The sequence below is a fragment of the Delphinus delphis genome, chromosome 1 (genome assembly GCF_949987515.2).
Source record: "Delphinus delphis chromosome 1, mDelDel1.2, whole genome shotgun sequence".
Classification (NCBI taxonomy): Eukaryota; Metazoa; Chordata; class Mammalia; order Artiodactyla; family Delphinidae; genus Delphinus; species Delphinus delphis.
Window position 1 is genome coordinate 25,623,139 of NC_082683.1, and position 19,096 is coordinate 25,642,234.

General features: G+C 43.3%; 2 protein-coding genes across 3 annotated transcripts in view; one reads left to right on the top strand and one right to left on the bottom strand.

Annotated features, from left to right (window-relative positions):
* The window catches only part of YARS1 (tyrosyl-tRNA synthetase 1), a 30,638-nt gene extending 12,279 nt beyond the window's left edge, over positions 1-18,359 (bottom strand). The window contains exons 1-5 of the mRNA XM_060018525.1: positions 18,182-18,359; positions 14,906-15,052; positions 14,594-14,769; positions 7,012-7,141; positions 3,765-3,845 (exon numbers count right to left, since the gene is read on the bottom strand). Of these exons, the coding sequence (XP_059874508.1) occupies positions 3,765-3,845; positions 7,012-7,141; positions 14,594-14,769; positions 14,906-15,052; positions 18,182-18,238 (591 nt within the window). The 5' untranslated portion in view covers positions 18,239-18,359. The remainder of the gene's footprint in view (positions 1-3,764; positions 3,846-7,011; positions 7,142-14,593; positions 14,770-14,905; positions 15,053-18,181) is intronic.
* Positions 18,360-18,640: 281 nt separating this feature from the next.
* Positions 18,641-19,096, top strand: part of S100PBP (S100P binding protein) — a 32,101-nt gene continuing 31,645 nt past the window's right edge. Inside the window, exon 1 of one of the 2 annotated variants that reach the window (XM_060018546.1) lies at positions 18,641-18,690. The gene's annotated coding sequence lies outside the window, so the exon portion shown is untranslated. The remainder of the gene's footprint in view (positions 18,691-19,096) is intronic. The other variant, XM_060018564.1, reaches the window with a different exon arrangement.

A 19,096-nucleotide genomic window follows, 5' to 3' on the forward strand; every position in this document is an offset into this window, starting at 1 on the left:
AGGGCATTTTTTTCAAACTGAGTGCTGAGAAAAAAGAGACCAAGCAGAGAGCAGCAGTCTGACTAAGCAGAGGAGATAGAGATTGGAATTCAGGGCTACCAGGAGGCTAGGATTTGGGGAGGGTTCCAGAGAGAAGGGAGCCCCCTCCAAAAATCTAGGTCAAAGTTCTCCATTGCTTTCTTGATTGACTCATAGCTGTGCGTTCATTCGGAGAGACAGCAGGAAGCCCAGCAGAGAACAGGCTCTGGGAGGCTGGAGACCTGAACAAATTTTAGGGGCTCCACAGTGCTGGGGAGACAGAAGTTGAAGTTTAGGTCCAATCAAAGCAGAGAGGGCTTTGTGAAATACCCTAAGATTTCAGTTTGAGACCCCAGAAAGGCCACATACTAAGATAAGGTCCATATTATAGGAGTAAGAGCAAACTGAAATAGACCTATTCTAACAAAGCCTAAAACCCCCCTTGACAGAATCAAGATGACAAGTCAGTAATTAAACAGAAAACATGCACTCTATAAATATAATTCAGAGCCTCTACAGCATATCTACGGTGTCTCTGATATACTGGAAAGTACTAGAAATGGGAAGCAGAAAAAAAATGACTAATAGCCAAGAGGAAACAGTCAATAAAAGCAGATGCAGAAATAATCCAGATACCGGAATAAGGAGATCAGGATGTCAAAATAACTACGATTGGTGTGTTAAAGGCAACAGTGGAAAAGATGGACAAAATGGATAAAAGATGGAGAACTATAAAAGAGAATTGGAATCTATAAAAAAGGATCAAATGGAAGTTCTAAAATGGCACAGTACAATACTGGATGGATTTAACAGAAGACAGGATTAATGAACATGAAGAAAAATCAATAGACAATAACCAAACTAAAGCACAGAGGGAAACAACAGAACAGGCTATGAGACATGTGGGACATGATCAAGAGGTCTAATGTGTGTAAAATTAGGGTCTCAAGAGGAGAGACAGAAGAGGACAGAAACAATAAAGGAAATAGTAGGGGACAATTTTCCAAATGTGATGAAAATATCAACCATTAGACTCAAGAAGCTCAGCAAAATCCAAGCAGGATAAATACAAAGAAAACTAAAGCTAAAAACACCATTGTCAAATTGCTAAAAATCAGAGGCAGAGAAAACATTAAAAGCAACCAGAGAAAAGATATACTATCTGCAAAGGAGAAACAATGATACTTACAGGTGACTTTTCAATGGAAACTATAAATGCCAGAGGCAACAGGACAACTCCTTAAAATGCTAAAAGAAAATAACTACAAACCTAGAATTTTTTACCCAGTGAGAGCCAAGGGAAAAAAAAACAAAAAAGAAAGCAAAGGAAAGATGTTCTCAGACAAAAGAAAGCGGAAAGAACTCATTACCAAGAGACCTGCATTGCAAACATAAAACACAAAGGGGGTCTTTAGGCCAAAGGAAAATGATCCCAGAGGGAAGCACAGAGGCACAGAACCGCAGGAAGAAATCAAGAGTATCAGAAAGGGTAAGTGGAGGTAAATATACATGAAAATTGACTGTTTAAAAAACAATTATAGGGCCCCGGTCCGGGAAGATCCCACATGCTGCGGAGCGGCCATGGCTCATGGGCCCAGCGTTCCACGGCATGTGGGACCCTCCCAGACCGGGGCACGAACCCGCGTCCCCTGCATTGACAGGCGGACTCTCAACCACTGCGCCACCAGGGAAGCCCTGGGATTTAAAATATATGTAAAAATGAAATATATGACAACAGCACAAAGGGCAGGAGGGCAATAAATGGGGTAAAACTGTTGTAGGTTCTTGCATTGTTGGGAAGTGGTAAAAATATCTAACAAACTGTAATAAATTATAAAGACAGATGTTGCAATCTCTAGGGCAGGGCTGAGCAAAACTTTTCTGTAAAAGGTCAGATAATAAATATTATAGGCTCTGTGGGCCACAAGTGGTCCCCACTGCATATTCGTTTTCATTTTTTTTTAATAGCCTTTAAAAAACATAAAAACCATTCTTAGAGCTTCTGAGTCATACAAAAACAGGCCACAGGCCATACCTTTGCTAGAATAATAAAAGGTTCAACTAAAAAGTTAATAGAGGAGATAAAATAGAATAAGCAATACTTGAATAATAATAAAAATACATGGACTGTAAACATTTCCCCATTTATTAAATATATCCAAAAAACATTTTGAAATATTATATGATATCCCACTGTTAGGGGACTTCCCTGGTGGCACAATGGTTAAGAATCCTCCTGCCAATGCAGGGGACACGGGTTTGAGCCCTGGTCCAGGAAGATCCCACGTGCCATGGAGCAACTAAGCCCATGCGCCACAACTACTGAGCTTGCACTCTAGAGCCCATGAGCCACAACTACTGAGCCCGTGAGCCACAACTACTGAAGCCCATGCACCTAGAGCCTGTGCTCCGCAACGAGAAGGCACTGCAATGAGAAGCCTGCGCACTGCAACGAAGAGTAGCCCCTGCTCGCCACTAGAGAAAGCCGGCGCATAGCAACGAAGACCCAACTCAGCCAAAAATAAATAAATGAATAAATTAATTTTTTAAAAATCCCACTGTGAGGATTTATCATAATGTATTTAACCAATCCCTTGCCATTGAATGTAAGTTTATTTCCTAGATTTTGATTTAATTTGATAAAATAACAAATACTTTTATACATAAGTCAAGCTGTACTTTAATTTTTTTGTAATTAAAAAAATTTTTTTAATTTTGGCTGTGCCACATGGCTTGCGGGATCTGTTTCCCCACCAGGGATTGAACCTGGGCCACAGCACTGAAAGTGCCGAATACTAACCACTAGACCACCAGGGAACTCCGAAGTTGCACTTTTAAAATTATATCTTGGGGCTTCCCTGGTGGCGCAGTGGTTGAGAGTCCAGCTGCCGATGCAGGGGACAAGGGTTCGTGCCCCGGTCCGGGAAGATCCACATGCCGCGGAGCGGCTGGGCCCATGAGCCATGGCCGCTGAGCCTGCGCGTCCGGAGCCTGTGCTCCGCAACGGGAGAGGCCACAACAGTGAGAGGCCCACGTACCGCAAAAAAATAAATAAACAAAATAAAATTATATCTTGAGGACATATTTGTATACTTATTTGGACAAAGGGTAGAAACATTTTAGAGTCATCAAATCACCCATCAGGAATCTACTTTTTTACTAGCAGTGTTTTCTCTACTCCCTTACCAATAAGAGGTTTTGAGAAGCTTTCAAAAATACCAACCACTTCTCAATAGCCCCTTTCAACTTACTCAAGTTCTTTCCCAGAAAAGAAGTATTATGGGTTTGTGCTAATTTCCTCCTTTAAACCCTGTTAAACCTCATCTCAGAGATGAGTCGTTTATTTAAGATCCAGAGCAATATGGACCAAATGGTCTGGGAAAGAACAGTAGTTCTGACTGGTGTTAGCTTTCCCTGGAAACTGAGCTACTAGGAAAGAAGCAAAAAAGAAGAAGAAGAAAAAAAAAGAAGCAAATCCAGCAGCTTTGGGGGCAGCTTCCTGGTGGCGGCAGCAAGAGCACAGGCTTTTGAGTCAGACAGATCTGAATGCTAATTCCTGCTCAGTCACTAACTGTGTGATACCGGACACCTTTCTTACTCTCTCTATCCTCAGCTTTCTCATCTGCAAAACAAGGTGAATAATACCTACCATACCATATGATTGCTGGCACTGGCACATTCAAGAAACTTTAATGCACACCTCTGCGGGTCAAAAGAAAAAAAGATAGGAAAAAAAGGACTCTAACCTTCTCCGCAAAGGTGAAAATCTTTCTCTGGTCAACTCCTCCAAATTGGGCATCTACTTTCAAATACTCTTCATCCAAGGCCTGTGGAAAGAAACACATGAGCATAAACTCCTACTGTATTTCCTCTCTATGGGTCTAAGAAATCAGAAACTTTTGAAAACCACTAAAATTTTCCAAAGGTAGAACCAGGAAGCAAATAAGCAGCACTCAGCCTTCCTGTTGGCTTCAAGAGCTAGATACACATTTGCTGAGTGCCTGCAGTGAACAATATTCGATGTGGATGTCATGGGGTAAAAAAATAAGAAGAGTCTCTGCTCTCAGGAAGCTCACAATCCAGTGAGGAAGGGAGAGAAGACATATCATAGTCATGTCAAAAGTACCTGTGAATAAGGCAGCCTGTGATAAGTGTCAAATAACTGGCATAAAAAGGAAGTCCTGTGAGAGCTCAGAAAAATGTGGCAAGACTGAACTAGTATAAACAGTTACTATCACTTATTAGATGTCAGGCCTAGTGCCAGTCCTGTGGACGCAGAGATGAATCAGACCCAGATTCTGCCTTCAAGAAGCCAATTAACTAGCTGGGGAGAGAGACGTGTGAATACGTAATTTCTATACAGCATGTCAAGGGCTAACTTACATGTTCATTTAAGGAACATGTTAACACGAAGAAAGAAATTATTACCTCTGTTCAGACTGGTGGTGGTGAAGGCTTCCTAGAATCAGATTGTGGGCTAAGCTTGGTTTTGAATATATAGATGCTTTTCACCATGCAGAGGAAACAGAATGTGAGAGGGCACAGAGGTGTGAAGTGTTTAGGCAAATTATGAGTGATTCAGTCTGCAAAAGCACAAACTCCAAGGGATGTGGGAAGTGGTGAGTGATGAGGTTAGAAAAGTTGGTAAAGGGCTTCCCTGGTGGCGCAGTGGTTAATAATCCGCCTGCCAATGCAGGGGACATGGGTTCGAGCCCTGGTCTGGGAAGATCCCACATGCCGCGGAGCAACTAAGCCCGTGCTCCTGCGCTCTAGAACCCACGAGCCAAAACTACTGAGCTCGAATGCCACAACTACTGAAGCCTGCGCGCCTAGAGCCTGTGCTCCACAACAAGAGAAGCCACCGCAATGAGAAGCCCGCGCACCGCAATGAAGAGTAGCCCCCGCTCACCGCAACTAGAGAAAGCCTGCGCAATGAAGACCCAACGCAGCCAAAAAATAAATAAATTAATTTTTTAAAAAAAGAAAAGTAAAGTTGGTAAGGACCCTGAATGTCATGTGAGGGTGCCTAGCAACATCCTGGCCAGTGAATGATTTTAAGGAGGGAAGAAACATGATTCACACACTGCAGAAAAATCACACCAGTAAGGCGGCAGAGTGTGGAGTGGTGGCCTGAGGACTAGAGATAAAGAAAACGGCCAGAAGGCTGCTGTGAGAGGCCAGGTGAGAAATAACAATGAACCAGGTCGGTGAGGACGTAGAGCAAGAATGAATTTAAGAGATTTTTAAGAAATAGAATTGATAGGGCTTCCCTGATGGCGCAGTGGTTGAGAAAAAAAAAAAAAGAAATAGAATTGATAACATTTAGTGTCTGACTGGATTCAGGGGGAGAGGAAGAGAAGGTGAGCAAGCAGTTAGAATGTGAGAACAGCATTGTCCAACAGAACTTTTTGTGAGGATGAATACGTTCCATATCTGTGCTGTCCAACAGGTTAGCCTCTAGCCACACGAGCAAACTGCAAACTGAAATAACAGCCAGTGTGATTGGAGAACTAAAAATTTTAATTTTAATTACTTCAATAGCCACATATGACTATGACAAGAGGCTACTATAGTGGACACTGTAGATCTAGAGTGCCTGGCCAAGGGAAAACTTGATTTTCTTTTCTTTCTTTCAACTTTTTTTTTTTTTTTTGCGGTATGCGGGCCTCTCACTGCTGTGGCCTCTCCCGTTGCGGAGCACAGGCTCCGGATGCGCAGGCTCAACGGCCATGGCTCACGGGCCCAGCTGCTCCACGGCATGTGGGATCTTCCCGGACCGGGGCACGAACCCGTGTCCCCTGCATCGGCAGGCGGACTCTCAACCACTGCGCCACCAGGGAAGCCCTCTTTCTTTCAACTTTTAAAAAAAAAAATTTATTTTTTAAATTAAAGAAAATTTTTTATTAAAGTTTAGTTGATTTAAATGTGTGTTAGTTTCTGGTGTATAGCAAAGTGATTCAGTTTTTTATATATGTATGTAAAATATATATATATTCTACATATGTATATATCTATGTACATATATTCTATTACAGATCCTTTTCCGTTATAATTTAATATAAGACATTGAATCTGGTTCTCTGTGCTATACAGTAGGACCTTGTTTATTTTATATACAGTAGTTTGTATGACTTGATTTTCTTATACCAAACATTAGAGAAATATACAAAGGAAAAGCTAAGTCTATCGACATTTTCATCCTACCTTCCTGAGCTAATAACCAGTATCAATAGCTTGGTTTGAATTTTTCCATGCTTTCTCCATGCTCACACAAATATGCACACACAGGAAATATGATGTGTTTGTTTTGCTTAATGGGAAATAAGATCATGCTTAAAATTTATTTTCACTTATCACTCTGAAATTAATGTTCTTCAATTAAGGGATCATGATTACCCGTAAAGAAGACATGTGAGATTAGCAGTGTTTTAAAGGACAGACAGGTAGGGGAAGAAGGCAAAGAGTGGTTCAGGGGCTTCCCTGGTGGCACAGTGGTTAAGAATCTGCCTGCCAGTGCAGGGGACACAGGTTCGAGCCCTGGTCCGGGAAGATCCCACATGCTGCAGAGAAAGTAAGCCCGCAAGTTGTGGCTCTAGAGCCCACGAGCCACAACTACTGAGCCCGCGTGCCACGACTACTGAAGCCTGCACGCCTAGACCCCATGCTCTGCAACAAGAGAAGCCACTGCAATGAGAAGTCCTCACACTGCAATGAAGAGTAGCCCCTGCTCGCCGCAACTAGAGGAAGCCCGCGTGCAGCAACGAAGACCCAATGCAGCCAAAAATAACTAAAGAAAATAAATAAATTAAAAAAAAGAGTGGTCCAGGAAGCCTGGGGGAGGGGCAGTGGGAGAAAGGAAGACAGGAAGGAAGGCCTACAGCAAGGTGAAGGAACAGCCAGTATGTGGGTCTGACTGGGGCTGAGAGAGAGGTTTGTGACCAGTAGTAGTTAGAGTAAAAAAGGTCATCAGGCAACTCCATCCCTCCCAGGTACCTGCAGGCCTGGGTACAGCAGGCCACTCAGCAGAGGGTGCTCCACCTGCTTCACCACCTCAGCTCCTGCTTTCTTGGCATCGTGCTGTGTGACAACGGAGGAGAGGCGATACACATCTAGCGTGTACTCTCTGAGAAGAGACAAGAGGGGACAGCTGTAAGACAGGGCCCAGGCCTCAGTTTAATCCTGAAGGGTGGTGTTAATTTACTCTCTCAATCTTAAGACATTCAGAGAGCATACTGCCTGGTAATTTCTAAAATGTGAGCAGTCCATCCTCTCCTTTAAAATATGACTTTATCGGGACTTCGATGGCGGTCCAGTGGTTAAGACTCCGAGCTTCCACTGCAGGGGGCCCGGGTTTGATCCCTGGTTGGGGAACTAAGATCCCGCATGCCATGTGGCACAGCCAGAAAAAAGGATATTCTTTTAAAAAATAAATACTACTTTATTTTTTTTATTTTTCCTTTTTGAAGATGGCTTTAATTTAATCTTTTTCTTTGCTTATCTCTTGAAATAGGGCTTCTCTGCCATTCCCCTCTACTCTCTTCTTCTGGAATGCCTATTAAATAAACATCAGAATTTCTTCAGTCTATCTTCCTTGTCTTTTTTTATTTCTTTTAACTTAAACACATGTAAGGAATAATGAACAATATTAAGAATAGAATACCCATCACTCAGTTTAAGAAAAGGGACCTACACTTGTAAAGCTCCTGTGCACCCCTCCACAATCCCATTTCTTCCTTCTCCAGAGTAACCAACCACGAGCCTGAACTTTTGTATTTCTTTCCTGTTTTATACTATGTTTGTATCTCTAAACAATGTGCTATAAATATTCTCATATGTGTATCCTGGTGTACATGTGCAAGTTCCTTTATATATGCTTAGGAGTAGAATTTCTGGATCATAGGGAATTTGCATCTTGAACTTCAGTTCAAGATAATGTCAAACTATTTTACAGAGCGGCTTTTAATCAATTTTATTACTTAATACTCTCACTATTTTAAATTTTGCCAATTTGGTAAGCAGGAATGGTTTCTCACTGTAATTTTAACCTGTATTTCTTTGAATAATAACCAAGGGGGTTAAGCAAATGTACTCATTGTTTGGTTTCTTCTGTGAAATGCCTATTTAAGTTTTTCCCACTGGATTGATTCATTTTTGACAACTGATTTTGCAGTTTTTGACATATAATACTGGACATTACTCCTTTGTCAGTTATATATGTTATAAACATCTTCTCCCAGTTGGTGGCTTGTCTTTTTACTTTATCTTACTTTTGATGTACTGAAGGTCTTAACTGTAATGAAGGTAAATTCATCTATCTTTTCCTGTGATTTGTGCTTTTGGTGTGTCTGGTTTAATTTTCCCTGACCTGCAATCATAGGACAGCTTTATACATTGTCTTTTTTGTTTTTTTGCAGTACGTGGGCCTCTCACTGTTGCGGCCCCCGCTTCCGCCGCGGAGCACAGGCTCCGGACGCACAGGCCCAGCGGCCACGGCCCGCGGGCCCAGCCGCTCCGCGGCATGCGGGATCCTCCTGGACTGGGGCACGAACCCGCGTCCCCTGCATTGGCAGGTGGACCCCCAACCACTGTGCCACCAGGGAAGCCCTATACATTGTCTTTTATATGTTTTGTAGTTTGGCCTTTACAATTAAAATTTTAATCTACTTGGAATGAAGGGATCATCTTTTTCCCTATGTGGATAACCAATTGTGTCTGCACCATTTTTTCTTAAAAAGTTTATTCTTGCTCTGCTGACCTGCAATGCCAGCTCTGGCATATATCAGGCTTCCATATTTGTGAGGATCTATTTCTGAACTCTTTATTCTGTTCCAGTAGTTAATTCTCTATACTCATGCTATATAAATGAAAAAGGACTTGGTATATAGAACACACAAGGAACTCTTAAAAAAAAAGTTAAAAAATGGGCCAAAACACTTGCATAGATACTTGATTAACAGAAAAGGAAACACAAATAGCCAACAAAAACATGAAAATAATTTTTTTTCAATAAATATTTTCAGATATTTTATCACTACACTTGAAAGGTAGTTTGGGTGGGTACAGATTTTTAGGTTGGAAATTGCTCTCCTTCAGAATTTTAAAGGTTTTGCTTCAACCCCTTTTAGCTTTCACTATTCCTTTGGAGAAACGCAAAACCATCATGATTCCTGACATTTTGTATGTGACTTCTTTTGTCCCTTTGGAAGTTTGTATAATACTTTTTTTTTTGTCCCCAGTGCTTTAAAATGTCAAGATAATTCACTTTATTTATTAATTGATTGATTTATTTTTCATGTGGGATCTTAGTTCGCAGACCAGGGACTGAACCTGTGTCCCCTGCAGTGGAAGTGCACAGTCCTAACTACTGGACCACCAGGGAAGTCCCAAGACAATGTACTTTAGTGTGGGTTTATTTTCATTCATTTTATTAGGCACTCAACAGGTCCTTTCAATCTGGAAACTCATGTCCTTTAATTGTCCTTAAATTAGTACTTCATTTCCTTCCCTCTGACTCTTTGTTCTCTTTTCTGGAACACTTATTACTCAAATATTGGACCTTTTGGCCTAGTACTCTAGTTTTATCTTTTCCTTTTTTTTTTTCCCATTGTGGTCTGTGAGGCCACAAAAATCAAAATTCAAGCACATACAATTCAACCAGCTCCCTCAAGGTACATGTAGTCTTAAGTGTTCTTGTATTTTACAGATTCTAAAACACATTTTTTTAAACATTTAGCATCTCTGAAATCTAGGTGACTTTTTAAAATAAAGGCATGTCATAGATTAATTAGCAATGCTTTTTTTTGTTGTTTTTATTTTATTTTTTTGGCTGTGCCACATGGCATGTAGAATCTTAGTTCCCTGACAGGGATTGAACCCGTGCCCCCTGCAGTGGAAGTGCAGAGTCTTAACTGCTAGACTGCCAGGGAAGTCTCTAATTAGCAGTATTTTTGAAAGCATCTTAGATTAACTGAAATACAAATCTCTTTGTATTTCCACTTTCACTTGGTTTCTGGACACTGAGTATTCTTTTTTTAAAAAAAAAATAAACAAATTTATTTATTTTTGCCTGAGTTTGGTCTTTGTTGCTGTGCGCAGGCTTTCTCTAGTTGCAGCGAGTGGGGGCTACTCTTCATTGCGGTGAGCAGGCTTCTCGTTGTGGTGGCTTCCTTGATGTGGAGCACGGGCTCTAGGCACACGGGCTTCAGTAGTTGTGGCTCACTGGCTCTAGAGCACAGGCTCAGTAGTTGTGGCGCACAGGCTTTGTTACTCCGTGGCATGTGGGATCTTCCCAGACCAGGGCTTGAACCCATGTCCCCTGCACTGGCAGGAGGATTTTTAACCACTGTGCCACCAGGGAAGCCCGCCACTGAGTATTCTTGACTAATTTGCCAATTCATTTATTTGAAGCATCTAGGAAACTTTAAAAATATTTTATCCAGCATTTTTTTTTTAATTTATTTGGCTGCATCAGGTCTTAGCTGCAGCACGCCAGCTTCTCTTTAGTTGTGGAGTGCATGCAGGCTCCATAGGGAGCGGGCTCAGTAGTTGCAGCATGCAGGCTCTAAAGTGCCGGCAGGCTTAGTTGCCCTGCAGCATATGGGATCTTAGTTCCCCAGCCAGGGATTGAACCCTCGTCTCCTGCATTGGAACGTGGATTCTTAACTACTGGACCACCAGGGAAGTCCCTTATGCAGCATTTTAAAAATGCTTTTCAGGGTCTCCCTGGTGGCGTGGTGGTTAAGAATCCACCTGCCAATGCAGGGGACGTGGGTTCGAGCCCTGGTCCAGGAAGATCCCACATGCCACAGAGCAACTAAACCTGTACGCCACAACTACTGAGCCTGCGCTCTAGAGCCCATGAGCCACAACTACTGAGCCTGGGAGCCACAACTACTGAAGCCCATGCGCCTAGAGCCCATGCTCTGCAACAAGAGAAGCCACCGCAATGAGAAGCTTGTGAACCGCAACAAAAGAGTAGCCCCCACTCGCTGCAACTAGAGAAAGCCCGTGCACAGCAACGAAGACCCAACACAGCCAAAAATAAATAAATTAAATAAATAAATTAAAAAAAATGTTTTTCAGCAGGAAGGTTAGTCAGAGTACCTAGTCTGCCAGATTGTTGGAAACAAAAGTTCTTATCCACATCTCAACCATGCTTACAGTTTTTTTGTCCATCTCTCTGGGCTGTATTCTGGGTGAATTTCTTAGTAGAGGCAGACCTCGGTTTTACTGCACTTCACTTTATTGTGCCTTGCAAATACTGTGTTTGTTAAAAATTTAAGGTTTGTGGCAAACTCCTTTCATCAAGCAAGTCTATCGGCGCCATTTTTCCAACAGTGTTTGCTCACTTCATGTCTCTGTGTCGCATTTTGGTAACTTAAATATTTCAAACTTTTTCATTATTATTATATTTGTTATGGTGATCTGTGATCAGTGATCTTTCATATTGTAGGCATACCTTGGGGATATTGTGGGTTCAGTTTCAGACAACTGCAAGGAAATGAATATTGTAATAAAGTGAGTCACACAGATTTTTGGTTTCCCAGTGCATATACAAGTTATGTTTACACTATACTGTAGTCTATTAAGTTTGCAATAGCATTATGCCTAAAAAAATGTAATACCTTATTTAAAATGTAATACCTTATTTAAAAAATCTAATACCTTAATTAATAAATGTTAAAAAACACTAACCATCATCTGAGCCTTCAACAAGCTGAAATTTTTTGCCATAGTGAAATCAATAGTTTTGCGAGCTTCAGACTTCATGAGGTTTACGGAAAGAAGCCATCTCCATAACATAAAAGTGCAAGGTGAAGAAGCAGGTGCTGATGTAGAAGCTGTAGCAAGTCACCTGGAAGATCTAGGTAAAATAATTAATGAAGGTGGCTCCACTAAACAACAGATTTTCAATGAAGACGAAACCACCTTATATTGGAAGAAGATGCCACCTAGTACTTTCATAGCAAGAGAGAAGTCAGTGCCTGGCTTCAAAGCTTCAAGGACAGGCTGTTAGGGGCAAATATAGCTGGTAACTTTAACTTGAAGCCAGTGCTCATTCATCATTCCAAAAATCCTAGGGCCCTTAAGAATTATGCTAAATCTACTCTGCCTGTGATGTATACATGGAACAACAAAGCCTAGGTGACAGCACATTTGTTTATAACATGGTTTACTGAATATTTTAAGCCCACCATTGAGACTTACTACTCAGAAAAAGTTTCTTTTCAAAACATTACTGCTCATTGACAATGCATCTGGTCACCCAAGAGCTCTGACAGAGATGCACAATGACATTAATGTTGTTTTCATGCCTGTTAACACAACATCCATCCTGCAGCCTGTGGATCAAAGAGTAATTTTGACTTTTAAGTGTCATTATTTTAGAAATACATTTCGTAAGGCTATAGCTGTCATAGACAGTTATTCCTCTGATGGATCTGGGAAAAGTAAATTGAAAACCTTCTGGAAAGGATTCACCATTCTAGATGTCATTAAAAACATTTGTGATTCATGGGAAGGAGTCAAAACATCAACATGAACAGGATTTGGAAGTTGATTCCAACCTTCAGGGGTGAAATTGAGGGGTTCAAAACTTCAGTGCCTGAAGTAACTGCAGATGTGGTGGAAACAGCAAGAGAACTAGAACTACAAGTGGAGCCTGAATTGCTGCAATTTCATGATAAAACTTAAACGGATGAGGAGTTGCTTCTTACGGATGAGAGGAGAAAGTGGTTTCTTGATATGGAAACTACTCCTGGTGAAGTTGCTATGAAGTGTAGAGAACAAACATATCGACACCAAGGGGGGAAAGTGGTGGTGGTGGGGGGTGGTGGGATGCATTGGGAGATTGGGATTGACATGTATACACTAATATGTATGAAATGGATAACTAATAAGAACCTGCTATATAAAAAAATAAATAAAATTTTAAAAAGATACTATGAAGACTGTTGAAATGACAACAAAAGACTTAGAAGATTACATAAACTTAGTTGATAAAGCAGTGGCAGGGTTTGAGAGGATTGACTCCAATTTTCAAAGAAGTTCTACTGAGGGTAGAATGCTGTGAAAATGTATTGCAAGTTATAGAGAAATTGTTTGTGAAAGAGTCAATTGATGTGACAAACTCCACTGTTGTCTTATTTTAAAAAACCGCCACGGCCACCCCAACCTTCAATAACCATCACCCTGATCAGTCAGCAGTCATCAACACCAAGGCAAGACCCTCCACCAGCAAAAAGATTACGACTTGCTGAAGGCTCAGATGATGGTCAGCATTTTTTTAACAACAAAGTGTTTTTATTTTTTAATTAATCTATTTTTAAAATTTATTTTATTTTTGGCTGTGTTAGGTCTTTTTTGTTGCATGCGGGCTTTTCTCTAATTGCGGCAAGCGGGGGCCACTCTTCATTGCGGTGCATGGGCTTCTCATTGCAGTGGCTTCTCTTTTTGCGGAGCACAGGCTCTTCGTGCGCAGGTTCAGTAGTTGTGGCTCGTGGGCTCTAGAGCACAGGCTCAGTAATTGTGGCACATGGGCTTAGTTGCTCCACGGCAGGTGGGATCTTCCCGGACCAGGGCTCAAACCCATGTCCCCTGCATTGGCAGGTGGATTCCGAACCACTATGCCAAAAGGTAAGCCCATGACAAAGTATTTTTAAATTAAGGCACACACATTTTTTTTTTTAGACATAATGCTACTGCACACTTAACAGACTACAGTATAGTGTAAACATAACTTTTATATGCACTGGGAAATCAAAATATTCATATGACCCCCTTTATTGTGATATGTACTTTATTGAGGTGGTTTAGAACCAAACCTGCAATATCTCTGAGGTATATGCTTTATTTAAAACTCTAACTGTCCAACAGTGGGGAATGTAAAGAAAGTTAAGTTAGTTGAAGTAAAAAAAGAAATCAACTTGTAAGCAAGATCTGGGTTCACATGATGGTCCTTTTACTTACTGGCTGCATGAACTTGGGAAAGTTAAATCTGAATCTATTTCCTTATCTGTGAAATAGGATAGAACAATGCTTACCTTAAAAAGTTGTTCTAAGGGTTTAAATGCAAAAGCGACCATTAGAGTGATACATGGCTTATTTGAGAGGTTAAAAAAATTAAAGAATGTGGAAACTATGAGGCAGCGGGCAGGGGATAGGGGGAGTGGGCGGCAGTTACTTAGGAAACTGTACATTAAAAAATTAGGACATAAAATTATATGTATGTTAATGTTACAAATATAAATTTTTCTTTCACATTTCTTTTATCATTATTTGCTGAGGCTGGAAGGAGAAAGTGAGACTGAGTTTTTCACCACTCCCCCATATGCTGTGAGGTCTGCAAGGCCAAGGACTTTGTTGTGGTTACACTTATATTTCCAGCAAACAGTATGGTACCGAGGCATTTACTAGTCAGTAGATTTTTGATGGATGAATTAAAAGGACAAAGTGTATACAATTTTTAATGGTTCTTAACAGGTAGAGCCCAACAACTTCTAATCCTTGACTCCCCAGGCCTGTAACTAGCTAGGAGCACCAGAGCCACAAGGAGGGTGGATGACTGAGCACTTACTTGCTGAGCTGGTAATCAGTGCCTTTGATGAACCTGAGCTTCTCCAAGGGTACCCCAATGCTCTCCAGCATTGCCTTGATCACATTCTCATAATAGCTGGTTCGGAGTTCTAGAAGTTCCCATGGGGCCTTCATGTTATCCAGGTACGCGTGAAGATCCGCAAACAGAATTGTTACCTGGGCATAAGAGATAAGGGGCCATCAAAATGTGAATTCGTCCAAGTACCTCCAAACAAGTGAGGTAAGTCTTGTTAAGTCTCTCTTTTGGCCATTGCCCAAGGGCAACTGCTTGCTTTATAACATTAGTTCTTACCTCACATCCTGCTTTCAGGAAGTCCGCGATCTTAGACATAGGCACAAAGTAAGCCACATGTGGTTTGCCTGTGGTTGCTGTCCCCCAGTAAACTTTAAGTTCCCGCTCCTTCAGTATCTCCTTCACCTTCTCTTCCCCGAGAACCTCCTGTTGTGGAAGCAGAAGAGCTGGTTTAATGCCAGTGCCCCACCTTGCTCATCCTTTACCCTGTGACAAGGAAAACAAAGGTATGTTTCACTGAGGGTCCAGGCTCAGAGCCAGCAGGGAGGTCTAGCCAGGCTCTCAGTGCTGAGTGACAGCCAAATGAAGCCGGTGCTCTTGCCAGTACCACTCCAGTGCAGACACTGATGTTAGGGGAATGGAGCATGTCTCTAACCGTATCTTCCCCTCTGTCTACTTTTAGCTCATGCTCCTTCCTTTCACAGCCAATTTCTTGAAAGGTGTCTCTTATTCTGCTCTCCATTCCTTATCTCCCCTTCTAGTCTGAATTCTACACAGCATCACACCACTGAAAATGCTCTTGCTAAGATCACAGATGGTCTCCGTGTTGCTAAATTCAGTGAATACTTTTTAGTCCTCACTCCCCCCGAAACAATCTCCTCTTTTGGTTTTCTCTATTTTACTGTCTTAGTTTTCCTCCCACTTTTCTGGCTGCTGGGACTCAATTTTCTTTGCAGCTGTTCTTCCTAATCATTTAAATAATAGCAATCCTTGGGGCCCTATCTCTTCTCTTCTTACTCTACATTCTCCCTAACTGATCCTCTTCAGTTGCTTCAATTACTACTTATGAGCTAGTAACTACCAAATCTCCTGCTCACACCTATATACATGTACTTGTTATCAACCCAGTTAATTCAAACACAACACGTGCAAAATTAAACTCATGCTTTCATCTTCTTACCTCACTCCCCAACCATCTTTTTCACTTAGTTTCACCCCAGTGCAATAAATGGTACTATCATTCACTGAGTTGCATAAGTTACTCTGAAACAGCTCTTAAGTCCTCCTACTTCTTTCCGCCTCTACACCACCAACCTAGTCTTGGCCATCATTAGAGATCACACCAAGATAACCGTAATAGCCTCTTAACAGGTCTCCCATATCTATTCTTGTTCTCTCCAATCCATGTCCCAAAAGGAAGCCAGAGAGGTCTTTAAAAACCAAAGTTTGATTAACTCATTCACCTATTTAAATACTTTAATAATAATTTCCTTTTGCCCTAAGACAATATTGGAAAAATCCTAATAGGCTAGTATGCTGCTGATAAGAGATTTTAGTGTTTCTTCAGGTGACGGTTTGTGGGGGGCTGTTGGAAGCCATGAAAGACAAAAATTGTTTTGCTGGTTTGAATCACCTATTAGTAGGATTTGTTAAAATCTTGTGTTCCAAGCCAGCTGGAGGCTGATCCTCTGAGCCGCTGACTATTTGGATACTTGGAGAGTTTTCACTACTCAAGGAAAGGTCATATCACTTACCCTTTAAAACCTGAGCAAGTCAATGCCACTAGCTTTGTGTGCCATTTCTTCCCAACCTCTCTTTATTTTATGGAGAGAGGTTAGGAAACAAAGGATCTGCCTAAAGGGAAGCATGCAAGAATCTCTGGTTAAGATCAAATTATGAGTGAAAATAACCCAAATGTCCATCAACTGACAAATGCAGAAACAAAATGTAGTATATTCATATAATGGAATATTATTCAGCCGTCATAAGGAATAGAGTTCTGATAAGTGCAACATGGATGAAACTTGAAAACATTATGCTAAGTGAAATAAGCCAGACACAAAAGGCCACATATTATGATTCCATTTATATGAAATGTTTAGAACAGGCAAATTAGAGACAGAAAGCAGATTCATGTTTCCCTAGGGCTGGGGAGATGGGAGGAATGGTCAGTGATTGCTAATGGGTACAGGTTATTTTTGATGATGAAAATGTTCTGGAATTAAATAATGGTGATAATTGAACAACCCTGTTGCTACATCAAAACCCACTGAATTGGGCTTCCCTGGTGGCACAGTGGTTGTGAGTCCGCCTGCCGATGGAGGGTACATGGGTTCGTGCCCCAGTCCGGGAGGATCCCACATGCCGTGGAGTGGCTGGGCCCGTGGGCCATGGCCGCTGGGCCTGCGCGTCTGGAGCCTGTGCTCCGCAGCAGGAGAGGCCACAACAGTGAGAGGTCCGTGTACCGCAAAAAAACAAAACAAAACAAAACAAAACAAAACCACTGAATTGCACACTTTAAAAGGGTGGATTTTATGATATGTTACTTGTATCTCATAAAAAGAGAAAAGCAAGCTGTGGCCCAACTAATGTAACCACTGCCCTTTCTAAAACCCCAATGTTAAACATAGCTTACAAGGCCTTCATGACCTGGTCCCTGCCTGTGCCTCCTAAACAAACACGTAAAATGTATAGGATGTCAGATAGTGGTAAGTTCTATGGAGAAACAACAAAAGGCAGAGCAAGGGATGTGGCAGTTCTGGTGGCAGCGGTTTGTTATTTAAATAACGTGGCCAAGAAAGGCCTTCCAGGCAGCGTGACAGTAGAGGCCTGAGTCAAGGGAATGAGCAACATAAATATTTCCTAGTGCTTGGTCTGCATTTTGCTTCCTCTACTCCAGCCAAGTTAGCCTTCTCTCTGAACCACAGGGTTCTTTCTTCCTTCTGGATCTTGACCTGGGTTCCTTCTACCTGACACGTTTTTAGCCCCCAGTATTCTGGTTAACTTCTACTCCTTCAGTGCCTGGAACCAGCAGGAACACATGTGGAGTGAAGAAGTGATCCGCATCCTTCAGGGCGCAGTTTAGAGGTCACTTCCTCAGCTTTCCCTGACACTGCCCCCGGCCCTCCCCCGAAACTTCCTTTCAAGAAAGATCTCCGCGTAATGTACCTTCCAGTACTTGTTTCGACTGTAATTAAATGTTTGGATTATGGGTCATTTTAAACGTCTGATTTCCTCCAGACATGCTCTGGGAGGGCAGGGTCCGCCCGACGTATCCCCCAGCGCCTAGCACCGCGCCTGGCACATAATAGGGTGGGTGGGGTGGGAGCCCTGGATTCGAAGCCTGGCTCAACACAAGTAACTGCACACTGGAGGTGAGCCTACTGTGATTTCTGTGGGACTGACCGACGGGCAGTGAGGACTGCAATCTCTCTCAGAGCGGCCTCGGCGCGGAGTCCCCGGCCTCACACACTTATGACCCCGTAGCGGGGCTCAGGATCACTGGACCTCCGGCCCCCAGTCCCCAACGGCGCACTTCCAACCCCGAGGCCCAACCTGCAGGTTCCGGGTGATAAGGTGCAGCTTCTCTTCAGGGCTCAGAGCGTCCCCCATGGCTCTGTCCCCTCCGTCTCCCGCCCTGAGCCCAGCACTCGCGCCCCTTTCTCGGTCGCCGCCGCCGCCGCGTGCCGGGAACTGTCACGCAGGTCCAGTGAGGTTGCATCAGCTGAACTCGTCGCTCGGCTTGCTCGGCCTGGACCCTTGTCCTCCTACCAGCAGCCAGGAAAGAGTCAGGAGCAGCGAAAAGTCGAGCCGGTCGATGAGACGAAAAGGGGTGGAGCCAGTAGGTGGGGTAAGCGGTGCGGAGGGCGGAGCTGCGGCGCCTGCGCGGGGCACAACCTTCTGAGAGGCGGGGCGGTTTCCTGCCAATCACTGCCTGTTTGCCCTCCCCCTGGCGCTGGCCCGGCAGCCTCGCGGTGGGGGAGGTCGGGGAGGGGGCGATAAAATGGCGCAGGGGGCGGAGTGAGGTGCAGTCGTTCACCTAGGCTTGGGCCCGGCTTCTGGAGGTGAACAGCTGAGGGACGAGGGGGTCGGCGTTCCTCGGCTGGGAGGGGGATGGGGTCGCCTGTTGCTTCTCCAGAGGGCCGCGCAAGCCGTCCGCCCCGTTGAGGGGTTGAGAGGCCCTCACCCTGGCGGGAGAAGGGCTTGTTGTCGTTTCTGAGGTGATGGCGGTGGGGGGGGGGGGAGTGTCTCTGCCCCCCACCTCCACGTCGGCGGGCGATAGATGCCCCTCACCCTGCCGAGGCAAAGGGAGGCCGTCTGGTTACCCGAGAGGGGGAGTGAGGTCCGTTCTCCCTACCCGGGGGGGCGGGGGGGCTGGAGGTGGAGATGGAGGGAGTGCTTCTGCCCTCTACCCCACGGGGCCGGGAGGGTGTCGGTAGGCAGAAGATCGCGGTCTTTCTGGCCGCGCCT